The 21,729-nt window shown below is 36.3% G+C and overlaps 1 protein-coding gene across 1 annotated transcript in view; it reads left to right on the forward strand.

The window, feature by feature from the left end:
* igf1rb (insulin-like growth factor 1b receptor) overlaps positions 1-21,729 on the forward strand; it is a 106,974-nt gene that overhangs the window by 54,567 nt on the left and 30,678 nt on the right. The window contains exons 3-8 of the mRNA XM_052146603.1: positions 16,148-16,451; positions 18,409-18,545; positions 18,641-18,785; positions 20,320-20,528; positions 20,847-20,973; positions 21,097-21,338. Of these exons, the coding sequence (XP_052002563.1) occupies positions 16,148-16,451; positions 18,409-18,545; positions 18,641-18,785; positions 20,320-20,528; positions 20,847-20,973; positions 21,097-21,338 (1,164 nt within the window). The remainder of the gene's footprint in view (positions 1-16,147; positions 16,452-18,408; positions 18,546-18,640; positions 18,786-20,319; positions 20,529-20,846; positions 20,974-21,096; positions 21,339-21,729) is intronic.

Consider the following 21,729-nt stretch of genomic DNA (forward strand, 5'->3'; position numbering starts at 1 on the left):
GTTGATTTCAAAGTACATTACTTTCGGAAGCAACATATCAATTTCCTGTGTGAGTTGATGTGTACAGTGTTGATGCAAATTGCTCGATTTAAAAAACAAAGTTACACAATTGTGTGTTCATGATCAATAATTTCTGTCACTTCTGAGTACTTGGGTACTCACATGCCTATCCCTACAAAATTGTGAAGCAAATCTGACCTCAAACTGTCTAATTTCAGAGAGATAAAAATAATGACAATAAAATAAATAAAGCTGTCCTTCAATGGCTGTGTTCTCATTCTGTAGTATGTGGCTGGCTGAGCAAAAAGTTATGGATTTTATTTTGATCATGCCCATGCATGTTGCGGGTGATGTTTGCCATCTGATATGAAAGAGCAACTCTATCAGGTGTCACTCTGGGTTGGTGAGCAGTGATGTGCTACCCAGCTGGAGCTGTCCATTCCCTTCCATAGCCATCTTTTCCACTGTTCGTTTGTAGAGTTCCACACAGATGAATGCTTTATGCCAGGGGTGATAAGTGAAATTATGCTTTGCTAAGTAAGATTCATGCCTCAACACTGATTTTAGAAGTGGGGTCTGTTTTGCAGCTCTTCAGAAAGTGGTTATTGAACATTAAGGATCATGGATTGTTTCTGCTATTGTAAACATGAGGAGTGTAAGAATTACTAGCTTGACAATCAATAATCAATCAAAATATCTACTATGTCTAATGCGATGGGTACATTTTCACATGCATGATGCAATGTTTTTGTGTAGCATTGAAACGATCACAGTAGTGTAGTATGGCAGTTGAGAAGAGCATCACTCGTAAGATGTTCTTGCGCTGTTTATTAAGTCTTTTAAAGACTTGTGTATTTGAATTAGCTCTTTATAAGATCTTTATCAGTTTAGAAAGTATATAAAATACGGTGCTACAGTTGTTTCCAGATGAAGCATTCTTTCCCAGTAATCTCTTTAAAGGATGTGGGCTATCTGGGTTTATATGCAAGCTAACAACTATAGCACTATAGTATGGCGCCATATCAGGAATGAGTGCTCTTTAGTTCCTGTCTCTAGGTTGCTATATAAAAGTCTAACCATTTATCATTGTTAGCTCAGTAACAGGAGCAATTGAAAATTGGTTCAATCTTACATTTCTAGTCATTGCGGACCATCAGAGACGTTTTAACTAAACGTTAAAATACTCACTATTTTAAAAGTTTAAACAAAACACAAACAACATGATTTTGATGTGATAAAATCCCTTACTGTGTAAAGTTATAGCCACTTTTACAATGTAATGTCAACAAACCCTATATATATATATATATATATATATATATATATATATATATATAGTATATATGGCCTTACATCAGCACTGCTGATAATGGCCTATAGCATCAGCACTGAGGCCGAATCACAGCAGTGCTGATGTAAGGCCATATTGCATGATTCCGATTGTGATATTGCTTATATACAACAGTTCAATGAACAAGTGTATTTGAAAACATTAGGAAAAACCGAGTACAGTCATAAAAACGCATTTGTGCATGGAACTACTTTGTTACACTACGGATCAGAATCTGCCATTGCTGGTTCAAAACAAATGATGCGTCAAAGCCTCTGTTAGTAATTCAAAAGGTTAACTTCAGAAATAGCATCAAGGCTTGTGCTGTTTCTAACAAGCTATTGCATAAACAAGGATAGACGGCTGGATGTGTGTGTGTGTGTGTGTGTGTGTGTGTGTGTGTGTGTGTGTGTGTGTGTGTGTGTGTGTGTGTGTGTGTGTGTGTGTGTGTGTGTGTATATAGAAAGAGAGAGAGAGAGAGAGCGAGCATGCAACATCGCCTGTTGCCACACCCAATCAGAGATGCGTTCAGTTTCTCAGTGGAAAATAGACGTCCAAGCGTGGTATTCCTCTCTATTTCGCGGTAGCTGGTGTGTGAGAGTCATTCACTATAGAAACAGCGATGTCCTCTGCCATTTTAAACAGTATCCAATGTGGAAACTCTGATAAAAGGCAAGCACTTGAGTTCTGTAATAAATTAGTCTGTTGTGTCTCTCAGCATGAGTCATAATCCTGAAGTTGTCCGTTTAAAGCTGTTTAAAGCCATTTCCCAGTTTTGGTAATGTATTAGTAATACCAGCGATAACGGAGCAATTCTATGTAAATAATGACTAACGGATTCACTTTATGTCACCAACTGGCTCATATTACACACAAAAATTATCTTTTGCCACCACCTGCTGGCTAACATATGTAATTTCAAAAAGAAACCAGTAACTTCTAACACTTTAGTTTAGAGCAGCATAAATGCGGAGTGATTCACACACAGTGAAGCGTCCGAGTGCTAATGCTGTCACCCCATCAGTGCTCCTGTAACATCTCTTGTCCAATCAGATTCGAGGACCGGAACTAACTGTGGTGTGTGTGTGTGTGTGTGTGTGTGTGTGTGTGTGTGTGTGTGTGTGTGTGTGTATATATATGTATATAAGGTTATTTATAGTAGGCCTACACTTATATGCATTTGCACAAGTTGTAGTGTTATCTTACTTAATCAGCGGGACTCAAGCGTTGTCTGTGCTTGATGATGCTGCAGGGTATTCCAAATCAATTAATTTTGTCAAATGAAGTGAACTTCAAGAGATATCTCATGCTCAGTGATTAGGGAGCAGTGAACAATGCGTACGGACCAGGCAAATTGAAATGTAGAAAAGATTAATTTAATGAGTTGTGTTCGGAAATGTGTCTGGGTGCAATTCATAACGCAGCACTTAAAGTATGCATTGCATTCTCAGTGTTGCTGCTAGGAGCAACATAGCGGGCATTAACGTAAACTGATTTTTACACTCAGTTTTCTCTTTCAGGTCAACAACTGCTGAAGCAACAGTTTAAAAAGAATCTTGAGGAGCAAGTTCATTAAAGTTACTTAAACTCTCGTCATGTTCATCGCTAGCTCCTGAAAGGATAACATCTGTTTTGATGGGACAGACATTTGATTCTAACTCTACTGGGGTTTGTTACTGCCACAATAGCTGTACAAAACTAGACACTTGCAATGCATTCAACAAATATTTGTGTTGCAGTTTGTGTAAAGTATGTTTCTGTAGTAAGACTTACCCTGCAACATTTCTTGTAATATTTTTGATTGCATATATGCATAGAATTACATCAAAGAAGGGTTTATGCAGAACAAGCAACTACACTAGCAATAGGAGCATAATAAGGAAGGAGCATTATTTCATCCACCACAAATTTTCATCAATGTAGTAGCATTGGAGACTAAATGTGACCTTGAGGTATTAGATTAGATGTCTTTGAAACGTAATAATTGAGAAATAATCTTGGGACTTGGGAGAGCCATACGTTCCCATTGTTCTCTGTCCTACTGGAAAAATTTATATTTCAGGGAGGATGTTACACATTATACTTTCTCTCACATTGTCTGCTGCTGTTCTCTCATGCGCATTCACTTTAATAGAGAGAGAGAGAGAGAAGAACAGAGGTTGAGGGAACACACTGTGCCAGCGAATGCAACCTGTTTTTCTCAGACATGCTGGTTTGTGGCAGCCAAGATCAGCAGTGATGAAAAGACCTCAGATGAACTTGGAGAGTTTCCTGAATTAATAAGGAAGAGGTGACGATGTTGACTAAAAATAAAAATGCCTGAGGCATCCTTTTTGTGCCTCCAATGTCGGTGCCGTGATGGTAAATGCAGGGAAGGGCTGGGGCGACTCACTGAGAGGTCTACTGTGAGAGCTGGCCTAATAACACCACTTGACACTAGATCATTTTCAGCATTTTTTTTAACTATCCCTTTAATGTCATTGGCATGTACAAGCGATGAGTGCTTCTCATAGTGCTCAAACAAATGTTGTACTTTATGAAACCCAAAGAATTTGCAAAAAAAAAAAAAAAAAAAATGCAGATTGTGAGTCTTAAGCAAAATGCAACAAAACAATTTAAAGTGTGGTTTGGCATGACAGGAAGATGTTTTGGGTTAGACAAATGTCTGCATTTCTGTGGTAAACGCAGTGCTTATGGCTTTAGCAGAGCTGGCCAAATCAAAGTTTTAATTACAGTGGTTGTAATAAAATCTGCAAATCTTTGATCAGTTATCAGGTCCTTTTGTAAATTAAATGGCAACGTCAATACCAATTGTGTGTGTGTGTGGGGGGTGGGGTGGGGGGTGTTATCTTCACATATATCGAATATAGTTAATTTGTTCATATGACTTCACATGCTGGAGTGTGTGAGAGTGTTGCCAATGTTTTATTTGATATCTTTTGCCATTATTTGAGTTACATTTATAGCTTTATAAAATTTTACAAATCCCATATTCTATAAATTTACATGATTTCATGAAATTGCATTTTTAGTAATGATACAAGCTGTTGATGTTTGAAATCACAAGGATGGAAGCTAAACATGATAATACGATTCCACATCTAACATTTAAGTGTTACTACATCAAAAGTAACATTAGGTTTATGGGACAGGGGTTTTACCAAAGCCCTTCCTAGATGCTACAAGAGCCTACTTGTTAAATTCTTCAATATTTACAGTGTTTTTTGAACGTAAAATATCTCAAAATGTATGATTGCCCTTTAAATATTTAGAGTTTAAGAGCTGTCACAGCGAGATATCTCATGACACTTATATCATTAATATCGTTCAGGAAGTAGGAACATTTGTTGCATACTTTTCCATGAAAAAAATCTGCACCTTAAACACTTCAGTTTACATACACTGATGAGCCAAAACATTATGACCACTCAGGTGAAGCCACTAATGTTGATCATCTTCTAACAAGGCCATATGTCTAAGCGAACAATCAGTTCTCGTAGTCATTCATGTTGTAGGCAGGAGAAATGTCAGGAGTAAAGACCTTGCGACAAACTGTTATGGCCAGACGACTGGGTCAGAGCATCTCTAAAATGACAAGGCTTGTGGGGTGTTTCCGGTCAGCAGTGGTGAGTACCTACCGACCGTGGACAAAACACAAACCAGTGACATGGTGTTTGGCCCAAGGCTCATCGATACGTGAGGGCAACAAAGGCTATCCCGTCTGGTCCAGAGCAACAGAAGGTCTAGTATGGCACAAGTCATAGAAAAGTGTTATGATGGTTATGGGAGGAATGTGTCACAACACACAGTGCAACACACCCTGTTGCGTATGTGGCTGCATAGCCGCATACCGGTCAGAGTGCCCATGATGACCCCTGTCTACCGTCAAAAGCAACTACAATGGGTTCGCGAGCATCGGAACTGGACCTTGGAGCAGTGGAAGAAGGTTGTCTGGTCCAATGAGTTTTCTTTCTTTTAATTAGCGTGGGTGGCAGTGACTTGTGCGCTGGGGAAAATAAAAAATTGTCTTCAAAAATGTTCATTGTTGAATAGTCGTTTGATCTAATTTTAATGTAACATGAGATCACTTTAAACTCTAATGATGACAACAGATTTAGGAGAGGAAGAATTAAATGGCTCTCAGTCCAGATGCATTCTAAAATTTCCAAACAGCTTCAGGAATGTAGATCGCAAACTATGAGGGAATTATAATGCAAAAATATGCACTCTCGTTGTGGAATAAGTGGAGCTGGAGCTGCCGCTCCTCTCCACTGAAGCAAAACACTGAAGCAAAGGAAACACCCGCGTTACATCTTATTAAAGTTCAAATAATACAGAAGCAGATCATATAAATAAATACAAACTCCGAAACTGGCATTTTTCGGTGCAGTCAGCGCCTCTTCTAGGAGTTGCATGAATGTCTCGATCTAAGGGGGAGAGACTGAAACTGCATCCAGCTGATGCATGCTATGATGCGGGGACGCTTGTCCTTCGAGCGCGCACGCTTGCTGCAGCTAGATTATAACGTATTGGCTTGCGACTTATTTAATCATAATATACGTCACTTTGCATTTCTTATCATGAAGAAAATTAGCAATATGCAGCTTTATTAATACGAGAGGGTTTGTTTTTTTGTGAGTTAAAAATGGATTGAAGTGAACAGAAAGGTGAGAGTGTAGTCTTTGCCCCATTATACACTGCAACAAAATATGCTTTTGATTTGTTTTTGTTTCGGCTTGTTTTCCAATATAAATATGTAAAACTATACAGCAGAAGAAGAAATGATCTGACAATGTTTTTTAAATATCTATAAATCCTTTAAATAAAGATGCATTCACTTGAGAAGCAGTGTATGAGATATTTATACTTGCTTTTAGAGAATAGATCTTGAATACGAGTATATTTTGTCTTTACTGCACTCGCAGAAGTATAACCAAGTAAAATGTACACTTATATACACAATACACTTACTGTATATTTAAGATACATTCTCTTAAAGCAAGTCTAAATATATTTTATGTTGCTTCTCAATTAAATGTATCTTGTTTTAAGGACTTTTAGACATTTTTAAATGGAAAACAAGACAAAAACACTTGATAACAATAGGATTTTTTTGTAGTGAATTTCTTATAAAAAGTATTTTTCCCCTTTAATTCAGTGAATGTCATTTAGGTATTTTTAAAATTAGATTTTTTTTTCCTCTTTATTGATAGTAATCACGTTTAATACAACCATTTTAAGTCGGGACACAAGCAGAATAATCTGTTAAGAGCTAGTGATTAATATTGCAATAATTGGCGAATAGTCAAATAATCATTCTAATAATCCTTAGATTAATCTATTATCAAAATAATCATTATTTGCAGCCCTACTAGATACCACAGGACACCTTCAGTGGTCTTGTAGGGTCCATGTCTCGGCGGGTCGGTTAAGTGCACAACATTAGCGAGAGAGAATCACACCTCTTCTTGTGCAATGTGTAATTATAATATTTCTATTTTCTTTCTGATCAACATTTGCCTGTAAATAACAGAAAGGGTTTTAAAAGAGACATTATTCAGTGACAAATGGATTGTGTGGATCTCGTCTTTGGACACACATTACACGGAACGAGTCAAACCAAACTTTACTCTCATAAGGTATATTGAAGTGTACACATATTTATTGTACAAGTCCTTAAATTGAAATCTACAAGCTCTCGAGTTTTGCAGCACTTTTACCTCGCATCTCACAGGTGCAAAACACGGTCTGTAGAGCCATGCTGTAACGGGAGATGTTGTGAAAACGTTGACCTTGTTAAATGCAATGTAAATGTAATTATGGTATATATAGCACAGCTCAGCTAAAGCAATGGTGACACCGCGATCCATTACAACTCAAGACCCACTTCAGCCAAATAAGGTAATTTTTTTTTTGGAGCGTTCGCTCATGTGACACAACAAGCAGTTAAATGATCTAGGAGCTATACTTCTTTGCTGCTGCACAACTCAATTACTGGCGAGTGAACTAGCCATTTTTTTAGTCACATGGCATAAAGATTTGGTCACATATGAGAGTGGTTTGCCCGCACTGTAGAGGGCTGCTGTTTGTTCTTGCTCTTCCTTGTTATTATCAAATTGTTTCATTTTGAGTTAGTCAATGCAACTTTAGTTTTTCTCTCTGGAATTCTTTTATCATACTTTATGATTTGTCCCATTTGTTTTGTCATATTTTCCAATTTGCTATGAAAAAAGCTATAAAAAGCACGCTAGTAAGAAGTTGAAGCCATGAGTTGTTGACAAAAAATTGGGCAACTGACTGGTTCAACGACTGTCTGAAAACAACAAATTAACTTGGTTGACTGGCTTACTATCAGACAAGCTTGTGCAAACCACTCCTGCTTGTTCTGTGGACCGCTAAACGTCCTCGCAGCTGGATGCAAGGAATCTAGGCTAGATGAAATACCATCAATATTTTACAACCCCACCCTAAAGGGTTCTCGTCACTGCATTTCAAATCACAAAAAATGGAGACCTAAAACAATGAGGTGGTAGACAGAATAGTTTTTTCCTGAGGGTCTGTTATTGTGCCTGAGAACAGACAGTAATCTGATGGTTGATCAGTTCATAACTTTTATGGCCCTGATGGAGACACAAAATCCAATATTTCCTTGACCAGGTTTTCATTGTCATTTAACTTCCCTCAAGGGGTATGTAAAACACATATACTTAACACTTTAAGCTCAGATGGGCCCGCCCGCTGCCGCAGGAAAAACAAATGGTCAAAATATTAATAACTACTTTCTTGACCAACACAAAATAGGTACTGGTTGAAAGTGTGGCAGGGCGGAGGGCGGGGCCGGGTCATGATCATACACACCCGGTCCCTTATCAGGCTAATCAAGGCCAACTGCGGAGGATTGTGCGGGGGAGAGAGATAGTTTACGGACATGTCCGTCACGTGTGTGTTTGTGTCTGTTTAAGTTTATTATTAAACCATTATTTATATTGAAAAGCCGGTTCTTGCCTCCTCCTTTCCATTGACTGCTATACAGAAAGCTTAGAAGCTCTTCTTTCCAATACATGCAGGCAATGTGACCGAAACTGAAGAAGTACTTTGAAATTTGCAGACAAATCAGAAGTATTCTGTTTTGATAATTTACAATTAATTGATAATAACAAATTGCATTGTCAGTGTTTCCCATAAATTACCTAGACAGATACATAATAACCGAAAATATTTTTACACTTCTCATAATAACATGAAAGATCTATAGCGTTGTGTTCTCATTGCACATGGCTGCGCTGATGTCTCTGTGCGCACACTACAATATTAGTCCCATGCTGAAAACAGAACAACAAATACTGATTGCAATTAGGGCAAGATAGCATTTATTTTACACATTCTCAGACTTCCTTAAAGTCTATGATCTTAAATAGTGCTTTTGATTCAAAGACACTGGGTTGTATTTTGCTGTATTTTGTTTTTGATTTCACTGGACGATTGCTTGGATGAGGGACAGAGAAATGATGTGCCCGTCTGACAGCTGAGTGCAAGGCAGCCATAAGTGAGGAACATTGCCCCTATGTCACTTATGGCCGAATCCGCCTATGACTAGAACTAGTCATAGGCATTGTGTATGTTGCTCACAATCCTTAAGACTACGCTCAAAAATGTATATCTGCCGAATGCTGAAAAAATATTTGAGTGAACATTGGTGGTGACTAGGTGGTACTTGAATGTTCTGATTTGATCAAAGGTGGTACTTGGCCTAAAAAAGATTGATAAGCATTGCTCTAGTCGATTTTTTTTGTCTTGACAATTTGTGAACTGCATTAACTCTCATTTACCGTGCTTTGTGGGTGTGACTTTTTTTTTCGTGACATCACCATTCATAATATATATATATATATATATATATATATATATATATATATGCATACGGCCAATGTGTTTATGATTCAATTACTACTAGAGCACAAAATTGTTTACCAGAGCGCACAGTTCTTCATAGATCTAGCTTCTTAATTTTGCTCTCAAAGTGTACCAGATTGATGCATTTAACTTCTTACGGGGGAGCATGCCCCCGGACCCCCCATGAGGGTCCGAGGTCCAACCACCACAGTCTCACAAAATCCTGTGAGAAAAACTGAATGTACGTATTATTGAAATCAGTAAAACCATCAAGCTCATCAAATAGCCATGTGTCACATGTTGTTGGAAAGCTCTCAAAGAGTAGGATAAACAGCCTGTTAGATCTACTCACATAAAAAAATATAGCAATAGCTAAGTATATTTCTTTGTTTCATGTGAACAGGTGTTGCTTATATGCCACGTTTTCGCTTATAACTTGAAGAAAAAGAAACAAAACATAAAATATCATATACCATTACTTGGAATAGGTAATTATCTTTCAAGTGAGCCCACACACAAGGTAATTGGATGCATAGTAGATCATTGGATAATCCACACAAAACACAGTGTTACATATGGCCACCAGGAGATGGCGCCAATTAAATGACACAGACTTAATAATAACTTGCGGAGTCAGTAAGGCACTTGTTCTGTGCAATCTCATTACTAAAATCATGTCTGCATGCTTTGCAAAATTCAATTCATTGATATGTTTGCATGTGTAATTAGTTCTTATGTACAATTATTATGTTTTATTTGTTTGGAGAGGCTTTTGGACACTATGATAAATATTTTTTGTTATGCTATAACTTTTGATTGCTTTATCGTATCAGCACAAAATGTTCTCAGGTACAGTTGACATTATTGGGAACAAAATAAAAGCAGTTTTTGGAGCCACTTTATATACACCCAGAGATAATGTCAAATCAGAAAAAATAAGATAAAAGTAAATTTTGGGCATTTTCTTAGGCTGAGAGTCTCAGAATGTATCAGAATTTGTATCATTAAAAAATTTGAAAAGTTTTCTTTACAATGATACCAAACACTGGACCCTCCTTTTTATATATATATATATATATATATAAGCCTTTAATTTTGGGTGTGCCATTGAAACAGGAAATCTTCAGAGCTTAAAGGGTTAACATATGATTTTCACTGTCATAAATGCAGAACTAGGTTATTAAAAAGTTTTTTTTTTTTTTTTTTTACTAATTAAGTACTCAACAGATAAAACAAATGAGTACTGATGGGGTGAAGCTGATTCTGTTTGTGCTTTTTTGGTTAGTCTATGTTAGATGACAATCTTTGGCTGTTGAAAATTGCCATTCCACCTAACCAATCGGACTGCAAGGTAACACCAAAAATACCATGGTAAATAAATCAACAAATTAAAAAACGAGGTCCCATTTACATTTGTGTGTAGTTGTCGATTATTGCCGTCTCTTCCAAGTACTTAGGAATGTGTGGCCATCCGTAGTTAATAAAGAACTATATAAGTAACTCAAATGTTCTAGGTTTAAACTCCACATGGGTTGATTCATGAATTATCACATTGTTCCGTTTTGCAAGACGCTTTACCTCAGGGTGTCTGTCCCTGTGTTATAAGTCTATTTCAATATAAGCATCAGCTAAATGACAAATTATTAAGTATTAATCTATGTTCAAAAAATATTCTATACACTAATTAACGATGATTTCTGATCCCAAATTGATTGGTGAAGATGCATAGAATTCTCGAGAGGGTGTCTGAGTGGTTGGGTTTGTTTTTTCTGTGTTTAGACTAACTCAGATTGCAGCATGGTGGCCTTGTGAATACTCCGCTGTTGGTGTCCTTAGTCAAAGATGGGGTTTTTCGTCAGCCAAAACGAACACTTCGTTATGACTTGACAAATTGTTGTGACAAACCAAAGGCTTTGGTTATCAGCATCAGGTTTCGTTTTAATTGTCAGCAAACAAAACTGAGTTGCCGAAGCTGAAGTCAAGCATGTGCTCTTTGAACAGTGCTTGTGACCAAGCATAACTTTCTCAGATACAGATTAAACTTAGACCCATTATTTTAACCTGTTTCAACAAAGACATACATCAGACGTTATTATTTAACTCTTTATCAATTGCTTATGTTAGAAGCGTTCTCCTGTTGTGTACAGCTATAATGTTGTTTTGCTGCCTGCTTTTATCCCTATTCTTCCCTGCCTTGCTTGAACTCGCTGTAAGGTTATCCGAACGTTACTCATACATTCCCAGAGACCCTACCTAAAATCCATCAGACTGCTAAAGAAATGGCAAGAGTGAAAAAGGATAGTCTTCCAGTGGTTTTACCCAGATATATAAGAAGTCTAATCTTGGCCATTTTGGAAAGTGAGTGTCCTGCTTTCCAGGCTGTATTATAAGCATGTAAAGAAAGATCAGGTAGGCTGAGTTTCTCTGTTCTAATTGTAGGGCATTATTGTGCTTAAGCTGGTGTTTTCCTTGCTGGTTCTGTGACCTGGATCAGTTTTTCCTCTCCCCTCTTACAATGTGCTTTTATTTAGAATGATAGCAGAGGACTCTGGTCGACTCATGCGTAGTCTCAGTTGGACCTAATATGCGGACTGGATTTATTGCAAGATGGGGCTATGCTTGAAACACTCGTCCATTCCCCCGTAGGCTATATGCCGTTTGAGCATCGGGGTGAGAAAAAAAAATGGTCACAGGAAATGTCACTGTTAATGCATGTGTACTGGTGTCAGATTTTTTTTTTTTTTTTATAATTATCAAGGAGCAATATTTTTCTCCTGAATTATTATTATTTATAAAAAAATTTTACCATTAATAAGGACATATTGATTGATATATATATATATATATATATATATATATATATATATATATATATATATAACCATAAATGTAAAATATAAATCACTGTGACTATATTTAAGACACTGGGTATGTGGTATATTTATGTCAAATACTTAAATTGAATCATTTTTTAATGATTTAAAAATAAATTCTCAGTTGTAACAATTATGGGTGCTACCAATAAAGTTAAGGCAATATAAAATACAAAAGTAAATTATGCACAAGATAACTTATAGTAAGAAAATTATCAATCTGCTATAATATACTTAAAGGAATAGTTCACCCAAAAAGGAATATGTTCTCATCATTTACTCAAGATTTTTAGAAGAAACTTTCAGCTCTAAGTTCACACAATGCAAGTGAATAGTGACCAAATCTTTGAAGCTCCAAAAAGCACATAAATGCAGCATGAATGTAATCCAAAAGACTCCAGTGCATTGATTCATGTCTTCTGACACTATTTAATTGACTTCTTTTTCTCTATACATTTTGCCGTTGCAACCATAGTAGGCATGTGACGGTATCAAATTTGACTTAACCCTATTAGAAGAGAGTAAAGTGTTGGCTGTGTTGCCCTTCAGCAATGCTTTTTCCACGCTGGTTTGTTTACATCAGAGTGCGCATGTGTCAGTTGTGCCACATACACACAGTGTTGTGAATCTTGATTCGTTGATGGAAAAAACAAACTACTGTGCAATCAGAAAAATCTAAACAGTTTGCCTAAAAGGTAATCTAGAAATATTTACAGTGTAAAAATGCCCATGATAACAATATTGTGCATGTTAATTACCATGATATACCATAATACAGAATACTGTCACATGCCTCGCCTCTAGGCACGATTATGATTTCAAGCTCGATTATGCTTCCTAGTGATTGATGCAGAGCGCTATATGGCGCTAGGAACTGTAATCAAGCTTGAAATCATGATCATCAAGGAGATTACTGATGTCATGATTTATAGTGAAAACATTGTTATATTTTGGTCTGATCTCACCCAAAACCGATTAGATCACTTCAGAAGACATGGAGCCTTATTGATTACTTTTATGATGCCTTCACATGCTTTTTGGAGCTTCAAAGTCTTGGTCACCATTCACTTACATTGAATGGACCTACAGAGCTGAGATATTCTTCTAAAAATCTTTGTGTTCTGCAAAAGAAAGAAAGTCATACACATCTGGGATGACATGATGTTTAGTTAATTATAAGAGAATTTTCATTTTGGGGTGAACTGTTCATTTTTAATAATAAGTCAGTCCCTTGGTTACATTACACTGCTCTCAAAAGTTTTCTGTAATCACGATTTTAAGTTGTTGGGAAAGTCTTTTTCAAAATCTGTTTTCAATGCTAATTTAATTTAAAAAAAAAACCACTCAATTAGCTCACATTTAAAAAGACTCAATTCTGAGACAATGCATTCAGACTCTACAGGTGTTTTCAGTGCCTGCAGAGGCACCAACCCCATATTAAATGCATAACTAGTTAGGTCTAGAATGACATTTTATGAAATGTATTGGTATCAAATGTTATATAACAGATTAAAAAACTTGATGGACTAAGTCAATATTTTATAAATCTGGTTAATTTTTTTGTCACTTTATGTGGCAGTTTTGCCACAAATACTCAATAGCGTCTGGCTGCAGACTTGCACTCTCAGACTTGCACGCTCAGACACAAGCGCTTCCGCTGCAAGTTGCACGCTCAGACACAAGCGCTTCCGCTGCAAGTGACGTCACTTGCACGCTCAGACACTAGCGCTTCCGCTTTTTGTTTCCTTTATGTATTTAATACCGTGAGTGGTTGTTAGGCATAACATTAATTTATTTTTATTTGTATCAGAGATAAAAAATAGCGTATATTAAGGTAAAATGTAAAAATCTTATCATGTAACTGAAAAAGCATATATATATATATATATATATATATATATATATGTTTACTTAAACGATTTTTGAATGGTCTGTTCTCAATCCGACACAGCCAGTCTTTGTTTAAAGTAAACAGAGTTAGACTGACAGGCATTAGCTTGTTTTGTTCAGTAATAATACTAATAATAAAATTGTCATTTTGCAGCCAATTCCGAAAATTGTACCAGCGATTCACATTATTTAAACTTTTAACAAGTCAATACTTTACTTATATGATGTTTAACAAACTGCTGGAGAGATTCTGTACTAGAAGATGACATAGCGCCCCTTACTGTATAACATTGAAAACATGGATAGCTGAAGCGGAAGCGCTCGTGTCTGAGCGTGCAAGTCTGAGAGTGCAAGTCTGCAGCCAGACCCTTCTCCAAATACTGGTTAATTTCCCAACCTGGTGTCTGCTTATGTAGTAGTCTAGACTTTCTTAACATGTTAATGCATTTTATGGTGATAAGATCATTTGTTTTGGTGTAGAATTTTTAGATGAGCAATAGCTTAAGTATTTATTTGTTTTGGCAAACAAGCCATGCTTTGACTATGACGAAGTGTGCACTTGTTTGTGAACTGTATGGCATTGTATCCTTAGGGCAGTTTGCGGTAACCTCCATCAGTCAAGCTTGAAAGATGCTACAGAGATCGAGAGGAAATAGACACTAAGGGAGCGAGGACACTATCATATGACCCTGACCCAGCACAGCAAAATACTTGACCCAGGCTTTTAACCTTAAGGCTGGGTCAGGAAATTAACTACCGTAATTTAATTTGAGCCAGTATTTGACTTCTGGATGCTGTCAACTAGTGAAAATAATAATTTAGGAGATACGATCAGTGCAGTAATTTTATTTATATCACCATGTAAGGACGTAAAAGCAGTATGCAAAGCAGACAGGTTTGTTTTTCTTTTTCACTGGGTTTAATATGCCCATCTCTCACTGTATATCTCAATGTCTGTCTTTTTTTAATTTCTCCTTTTCTATACTAAACTATAAGGGTACATCTTAAGAAACCTGTAAAGAACATGTCTGGGTCATATTTCACCCAGCAATCAAAAGTTAAATATATATGAAATTGTGAACTCTGTTTTGAGATTGCTTGTCTCAGGCCCTTTGACTACTCTGTTTAAGGCTCTTTAAGGCATAAGGAGGGGTGGAACACTCACGTGTAACACCCAAAGATGAAAATGTTCTCATAATTTCTTCTCAATTTACTTACCTTCATGCCATCCCAGATGTGTATGATTTTCTTTCTTCTGCTGAACACAAATTAAGATTTTTATAAGGATATCTTATCTCTGTAGGTCCTCACAATGCAAGTGAATGGTGATCAGACATTTGAAGCACCAAAAATCACATAACGAAAAAATAAAACTAATCCATATGACTCCAGTGGTTAAATCCATATCTTCACAAGCGATATAATAGGTGTGGATGAGAAACAGAACAATATTTCAGGCCTTTTTTACTATAAATCTCCACTTTCATTTCATGTGAAAGTGAAACTTAACAGGCACCACATACAAATTTCAGATGTAAAAGTGAAAGAGAAAGTGGATATTTAGAGTAAAAAAAGGATTTACATTTTGATCTTTTTCTCATCCACACCTATTATATCGCTTTTGAAGATATATGTTTAACCACTGGAGTCAGTGGAATGGAGCAAAACAAGATGCGTTTTTAGAAGTTGAACATGTTCCGCTCTTTAAATGTAGCGCACATCTAGTACATGTTAGTATGCATATATATATATATACATACTATATATAATTTTTGTATTTGTTGTACTGAATATAATTTATGCTGATTTTAATTTAAAATTATTTTTCACATTACAGTATTGACAAAGAGATGATCCTAAAAAACACTTCTTTTTCTTTATGCAAAATATAATAAAAAAAAAAAAGATTCAGATTCTGGGGTTAAAATATAACCCAGATATTTCTCTGTGAGATTTAACCATAAGCAATAATATCTATACATAACATAACTAAATCAAAGAAACCTGATAATACAAAGAAATAAAAGATTACAGAACACAGTTTCATCTCTTAATGGCATATCAAACTCTCTGGCCTGAGGATATGCTTTGAAACATGATTTTAAAATTAAGTCAGATAAAATTCATATCAGCATTACCCCCTCCTGTGTTTACCCTCCAGTTTGTCCAGAGTGGTGCGGACTGCGGGCGTGTACATACACAGGCGAGTGCTGCCACCCCCAGTGCCTGGGCGGCTGCACTGCACCCAACAACGACCGGGCCTGTGCCGCCTGCCAGCATTACTATCATGAGGGCCGCTGTGTGGAGGACTGCCCGCCCGGCACATACAAGTTTGAGGACTGGCGCTGCATCACAATGGAGTTGTGCTCCAAGATCCACCTGCCTGATTATGACCGTTTTGTGATCCACGGAGGAGAGTGCATGGCCGACTGCCCGCCTGGCTTCACACACGATGAGAACCAGAGGTACGGACGTTTCCTGTACATGAAGCATTTGAGAAAAAGAACTTCATGACTGTTTATAGAAAACGTGTAAATAAATGTGTGAAGAAGTAAGCATTGGCAAGGATTTTTTTGCAGTTACATTTCTGGTTTTGATTGATTTTAAATGTTTTCAATGATATTTTGAGAGGTTTTTGTTTATTTAATTTCATAGGTATCACCACATATTTTAAAGATGTGTAGCCTAAAGTCTGATAAATAGGACTTCACAGTATCTGTGCCCAGAACAGGAATTGTTCTGATAAACTCCGAACATACCATCAAGTTCTTTTATCACAAAGAACAAAATATGTTCAGAAAAACTGGAGAGTTTCAGATCGTGGGTTTCAGTCCGTACATGTACTTTAAAAGTTCAATTTCTATCGGACAAAAGAATGTGTCTTTTTTAAATGTCATGGAAACACTTTAGTCTTAACTTAGATCGTACCAGTCTGATTAACCCACTAACAGACCTAGTTAATATGATTGTATCTCAACATGAACACTGGCGGCCAAAAGTTTGGGATAATGTACAGATTTTGCTGTTTCGGAAGGTAATTTGTACTTTAATTCATCAAAGTGTCATTCAACTGATCACAAAGTATAGTCAGGATATTACTGATGTAAAAAACCAGCACCATCACTACTTGAAAAAAGTCCAAACCTTTTTAAAAGTTTTTAAATGTAGACAGGTCCCATTTCCAGCAGCCATCACTCCAAAACCTTATCCTTGAGTAATCATGCTAAATTGCTAATTTGTTACTAGAAAATCACTTGCCATTATATCAAACACTGATGAAAGCTATTTGGTTCATTAAATGAAGCTTAACATCATCTTTGTGTTTGTTTGAGTTGCCACAGTATGCAATAGACTGGCATGTCTTAAGGTCAACATTTAGTCAAAAATGGCAAAAAATTATCAGCTTTCTTTAGAAACTCATCAGTCAATAATTGTTTTGAGGAATAAAGGCTATACAATGCTTGAAATTGCCAAAAGGATGCCAAGGATGTGAAATGTCAGATGTACAACTAAACAAGAGCATAAGTACATCAGAGTGTCTAGTGTGAGAAATAGACACCTCACATGTCCTCAGCTGACAGCTTCATTGAATTCTACCCGATCAACACCAGTTTCATGTACAACAGTAAACTCAGGACCCAAGACGCAGGCCTTATGGGAAGAATTGCAAAGAAAAAGCCACTTTTGAAACAAAAACAAAAGGTTAGAGTGGGCAAAGAAACACAGACATTGGACAACAGACAATTGGAAAAGAGTGTTATGGATCTTAACCCCATTGAGCGTTTGTGGGATCAGCTAGACTGTAACATACATGAGAAGTGCCCGAAAAGACAGCTACATCTATGGCAAGTGCTACAGGAAGCGTGGGGTAAAATGTCACCTGAGCATCTAGAAAAACTGATAGCTAGAATGCCAAGGATCTGCAGAGCTGTCATTGCTGTACCTGGGGGATTTTTTGATGAGAACGCTTTCTGAAATTTCTTTTTTTGATTGTAATAGTACATTTTCACATTATTAATGTCCTGACTATAAATTGTTATCAGTTGAATGCCACTTTGGTGAATAAAAGTACCAATTTCTTTCCATAAGAGCAAAATCTTTCCAAAAATGTTTCCAAACTTTTGGCCGCCAGTGTATACACATTTATCAGACCACACTTTACTTTGCTGTATTTTATCCGCTGTCCTTCCTTCAAAAAGTAAATTACAAATTATATCATGTACATTTGCACAGACAGATGACTGTAGCTCGACTATGAAAAAACCTGCTGTAGCTCGATTATAACTGCACATGTAAATGTACTGACTTTGCTAAAGGTCACATGATAATGTAAAAGTGAGATACAGTATAGGATTGGATTCATCCGTGTTGGTTTTTTGGTGGTACATCATGATCTTCCTTTTGTCCCTGTGTATCTGGCAGCATGTTCTGTAAAGCCTGTGAAGGCCTGTGTGACAAGTTCTGTGATGAAAAGGTCATTGACTCAGTGGATGCGGCCCAGTCCCTCAAGGGCTGTACTGTTATCAGAGGCAACCTGCATATCAACATCCGGCGTGGTAGTGAGTAGCCATTACATAGATCCTTTTGACTGATGCAATTAGCACTGGACTAATTGGTTTCCACTGACATGCTCTCTCTTTCTCCATTCCTCAAGATAATATAGCCTTGGAGCTGGAGAACTTCCTAGGTCTCATCAAGACAGTGACTGGATACGTGAGGATTCGATCATCTCACACCCTGAACTCTCTCTCCTTCCTCAAGAGTCTGAGATACATCAATGGAGATGAACTGTGGGATGAGTAAGATTACAATTGATGTTCATGCTATAGTGTCATTCTTGTGTCTGTAGCTTAGAAATAGGCATAAGAACCTGATGACTTGTCATCAAAATGACTTAAAATGTAAACATATTTCTGTATTTAAAGGGGAAGTTCTGTATTTAAAAGTGTATAATTTATATAGTCAAAATATTTCTGAAATAATTCAAAATACTGTATTCCATCCCAGCTTAATATGTAGAGACAGCAAAGTAAAAAAGACATTGAAAGTTTGATTTCTTGAAAAGTGTAAACACAGAGGCTCTGTGGCGCTATCAAAGCATTGCTCTGTTTATTTAAGCATCTCAACTAGCCTGAAACAGCAATGTGGCATGGGTTTGGGGGTGGGGCTATCTGTTTTCTGACCAATGGCAGATGGGAGGAATGTTTCAGGAGGCTGTTTGAAAATAGTAATTATATTTTGTTTACAGAATTTACACACTTTAAATCAGAAATTAAGTGCAAAGATTTATGTAACACATTACAATAAAGTTGTATTCATTTACATTAATTAACTACATTTTTTAACACGAACTAGCATTGAAGAATACTATAACAGTACTTATTTTTGGTTATTGTTAATTTCAGCATTTACTAATACTAATAATTTTGTATGACGTACATTAACATTAGGTAATGCATTTTGAACTAACATGAACAATGAACAATTGTATATGTATAAATGAATACTAATCAAAATTATAGCATTCATTGTTAGTTCATGATATCTGATGCATTTAATAATCTTAACAAATAAAACCTTATGGTATAATGTAACTAAGATTTCTATATAGAATACATCTTGTTTTTTCACTGTTTAGATTTTCCTACATTAAACATTGTAGTGTCAATATTTTCCTTAAACAGAATGGGTCCCATGCGTCATAGAAAAATGATATTTTATTCCATCCCTGTTTGTTTACTGTTAGCCAATTTTCAAGACAGATCGAAGCATCCCTTTGTGTGCCATGATGTTACGAAAGACTAAATTGAGCACTGGGAACACTTTTAGAAACATATAAACAAGCAAGCCCTCTGTCCACATACTTTTGTAAACATTTGTAAATTTGTTCTGTTAACACAAGCATCCCCAAACAAATTTCAGAGCTTTAATACGCAATTGTCAAGTTTGAATATGAATATGCACAAATGAGGTTTTGAGATAAAAAAAATTGGGTTTTTGGGTTAACAATTCCTTGAACGGAGGTAATAAACCAGTAAACACAAGTGTGTTTGTGCAAAATGACAAGACATGCATCGGACTAAAGCTTTCAGGTTTACTGTGGCGGTAAATTAAATACTTTGTCGTAATGCATGTAAGTGAAGTGCTTATATTCTAAACTCAACTATTTGCTGAAGCTGTTTATTTTTTACTCATTTACGTCAGTGCTAGTTAATCATACAGGTTATTTCTTCAAAGTTGAAACTGTCACCTGGTGAAACATTGGGTTGTTTTGCCTGTTTCTCTCTGAATATTTTATTCATTGTTATTATTATTATGTTGTTGCTTCTTTAGCATGTATGCCTTTGTTGCATTGGATAACCAGCATCTACAGTTTCTGTGGGACTGGTCTCAGCACAATCTCACCATAAACACTGGAAAACTTTACTTTCGTCTCAACCCCAAACTTTGTATGTCCGAGATCCGCAAGATGTGGGCCAAAACGGGAATTACAGAGACGTTTTTGGAAGAAGATTTCCGCAACAATGGACACCGTGCAAGCTGTAAATATTTATATGTTCAGAATTTAAAATATTATGATAAATGGACATCAACTGTATCTACAATGGCCCCAAAGGCATTTGGACAAACATTTGACAAACTGGAAGTGTCCAAATACTTTTGAAAAATATATTGAATATTTTATCATTTCAAATGGCATATTTCTTTAAAATAAAAGCCACTTCCAAAGACATTAGTGTATTTTCAAGTGTGGCTTATGTGTCCAAATACATTTTGGGTCCAGTGTACAAATCAGCATTTTATTAACATTTCATAATATTCAAATATTTAATTACATTTTGTAAAATTTCTTTTCATAGGTGAAAGTAAAATTCTCAAGTTCATATCTAACAGCACGAGGAGTAATCGAATCAGGTTGACCTGGGAACGATATCGGCCATCCAATTACAGAGACATTGTCAGTTTTGTTGTATATTACAAAGAAGCGTGAGTGTTACACATTTTTCCAATATTATTTATTTATTCAATTTCAGATGATTTGAGTGGTGCATTTGTCTTCTATTTTCAATAGTCAGCAGCATTGTACATAACCATTTTGTTCTCTGGTAGGCCTTTCCAGAACATTACAGAGTTTGATGGCCAGGACGGTTGTGGATCAGACAGTTGGAACATGGTTGATGTAGACTTACCGGAGGACCAAACCCAAAACCCAGGTGTTTTGCTGTCCTATTTGAAGCCCTGGACTCAGTATGCCATCTTTGTTAAAGCTGTAACTTTAGTTGTGGAGGACAAAGACAGGCATCATCTTGGGGCGAAGAGTGAAGTGGTGTACATTTGGACTAAACCATCAGGTAATGAACTGCACTGAACTGCACTCCCTCAAAATATTACTGCATCAAAGGCAAATATTCCACTACTAAAAAACAGCATTTATAAATCTTGGTTTGTGTAAATTTCAAATATATACTAAAACATTTAGTTAAAAAAAATAAAAGTTGGATACATTAACATTAGTAAATGAATTATGATCTTGACAATGAACTAGCAATGAACAACTGTATTTTTAGAAATTAACATTAACAATTACTGTTAACAAATAGAACCTTATTGTAAATTGTAACAGAATTCTTCACTAAATGCATCTTTGGTTTCGATTGAATTATTTATGGTAAATTCATAATTATTTTTCGAAATATAATCTCCATGTTGAAGAAATGAATGTAACTATAGCTTGATTACAGA

The sequence above is a fragment of the Xyrauchen texanus genome, chromosome 2, assembly GCF_025860055.1.
Source record: "Xyrauchen texanus isolate HMW12.3.18 chromosome 2, RBS_HiC_50CHRs, whole genome shotgun sequence".
Taxonomy (NCBI): Eukaryota; Metazoa; Chordata; class Actinopteri; order Cypriniformes; family Catostomidae; genus Xyrauchen; species Xyrauchen texanus.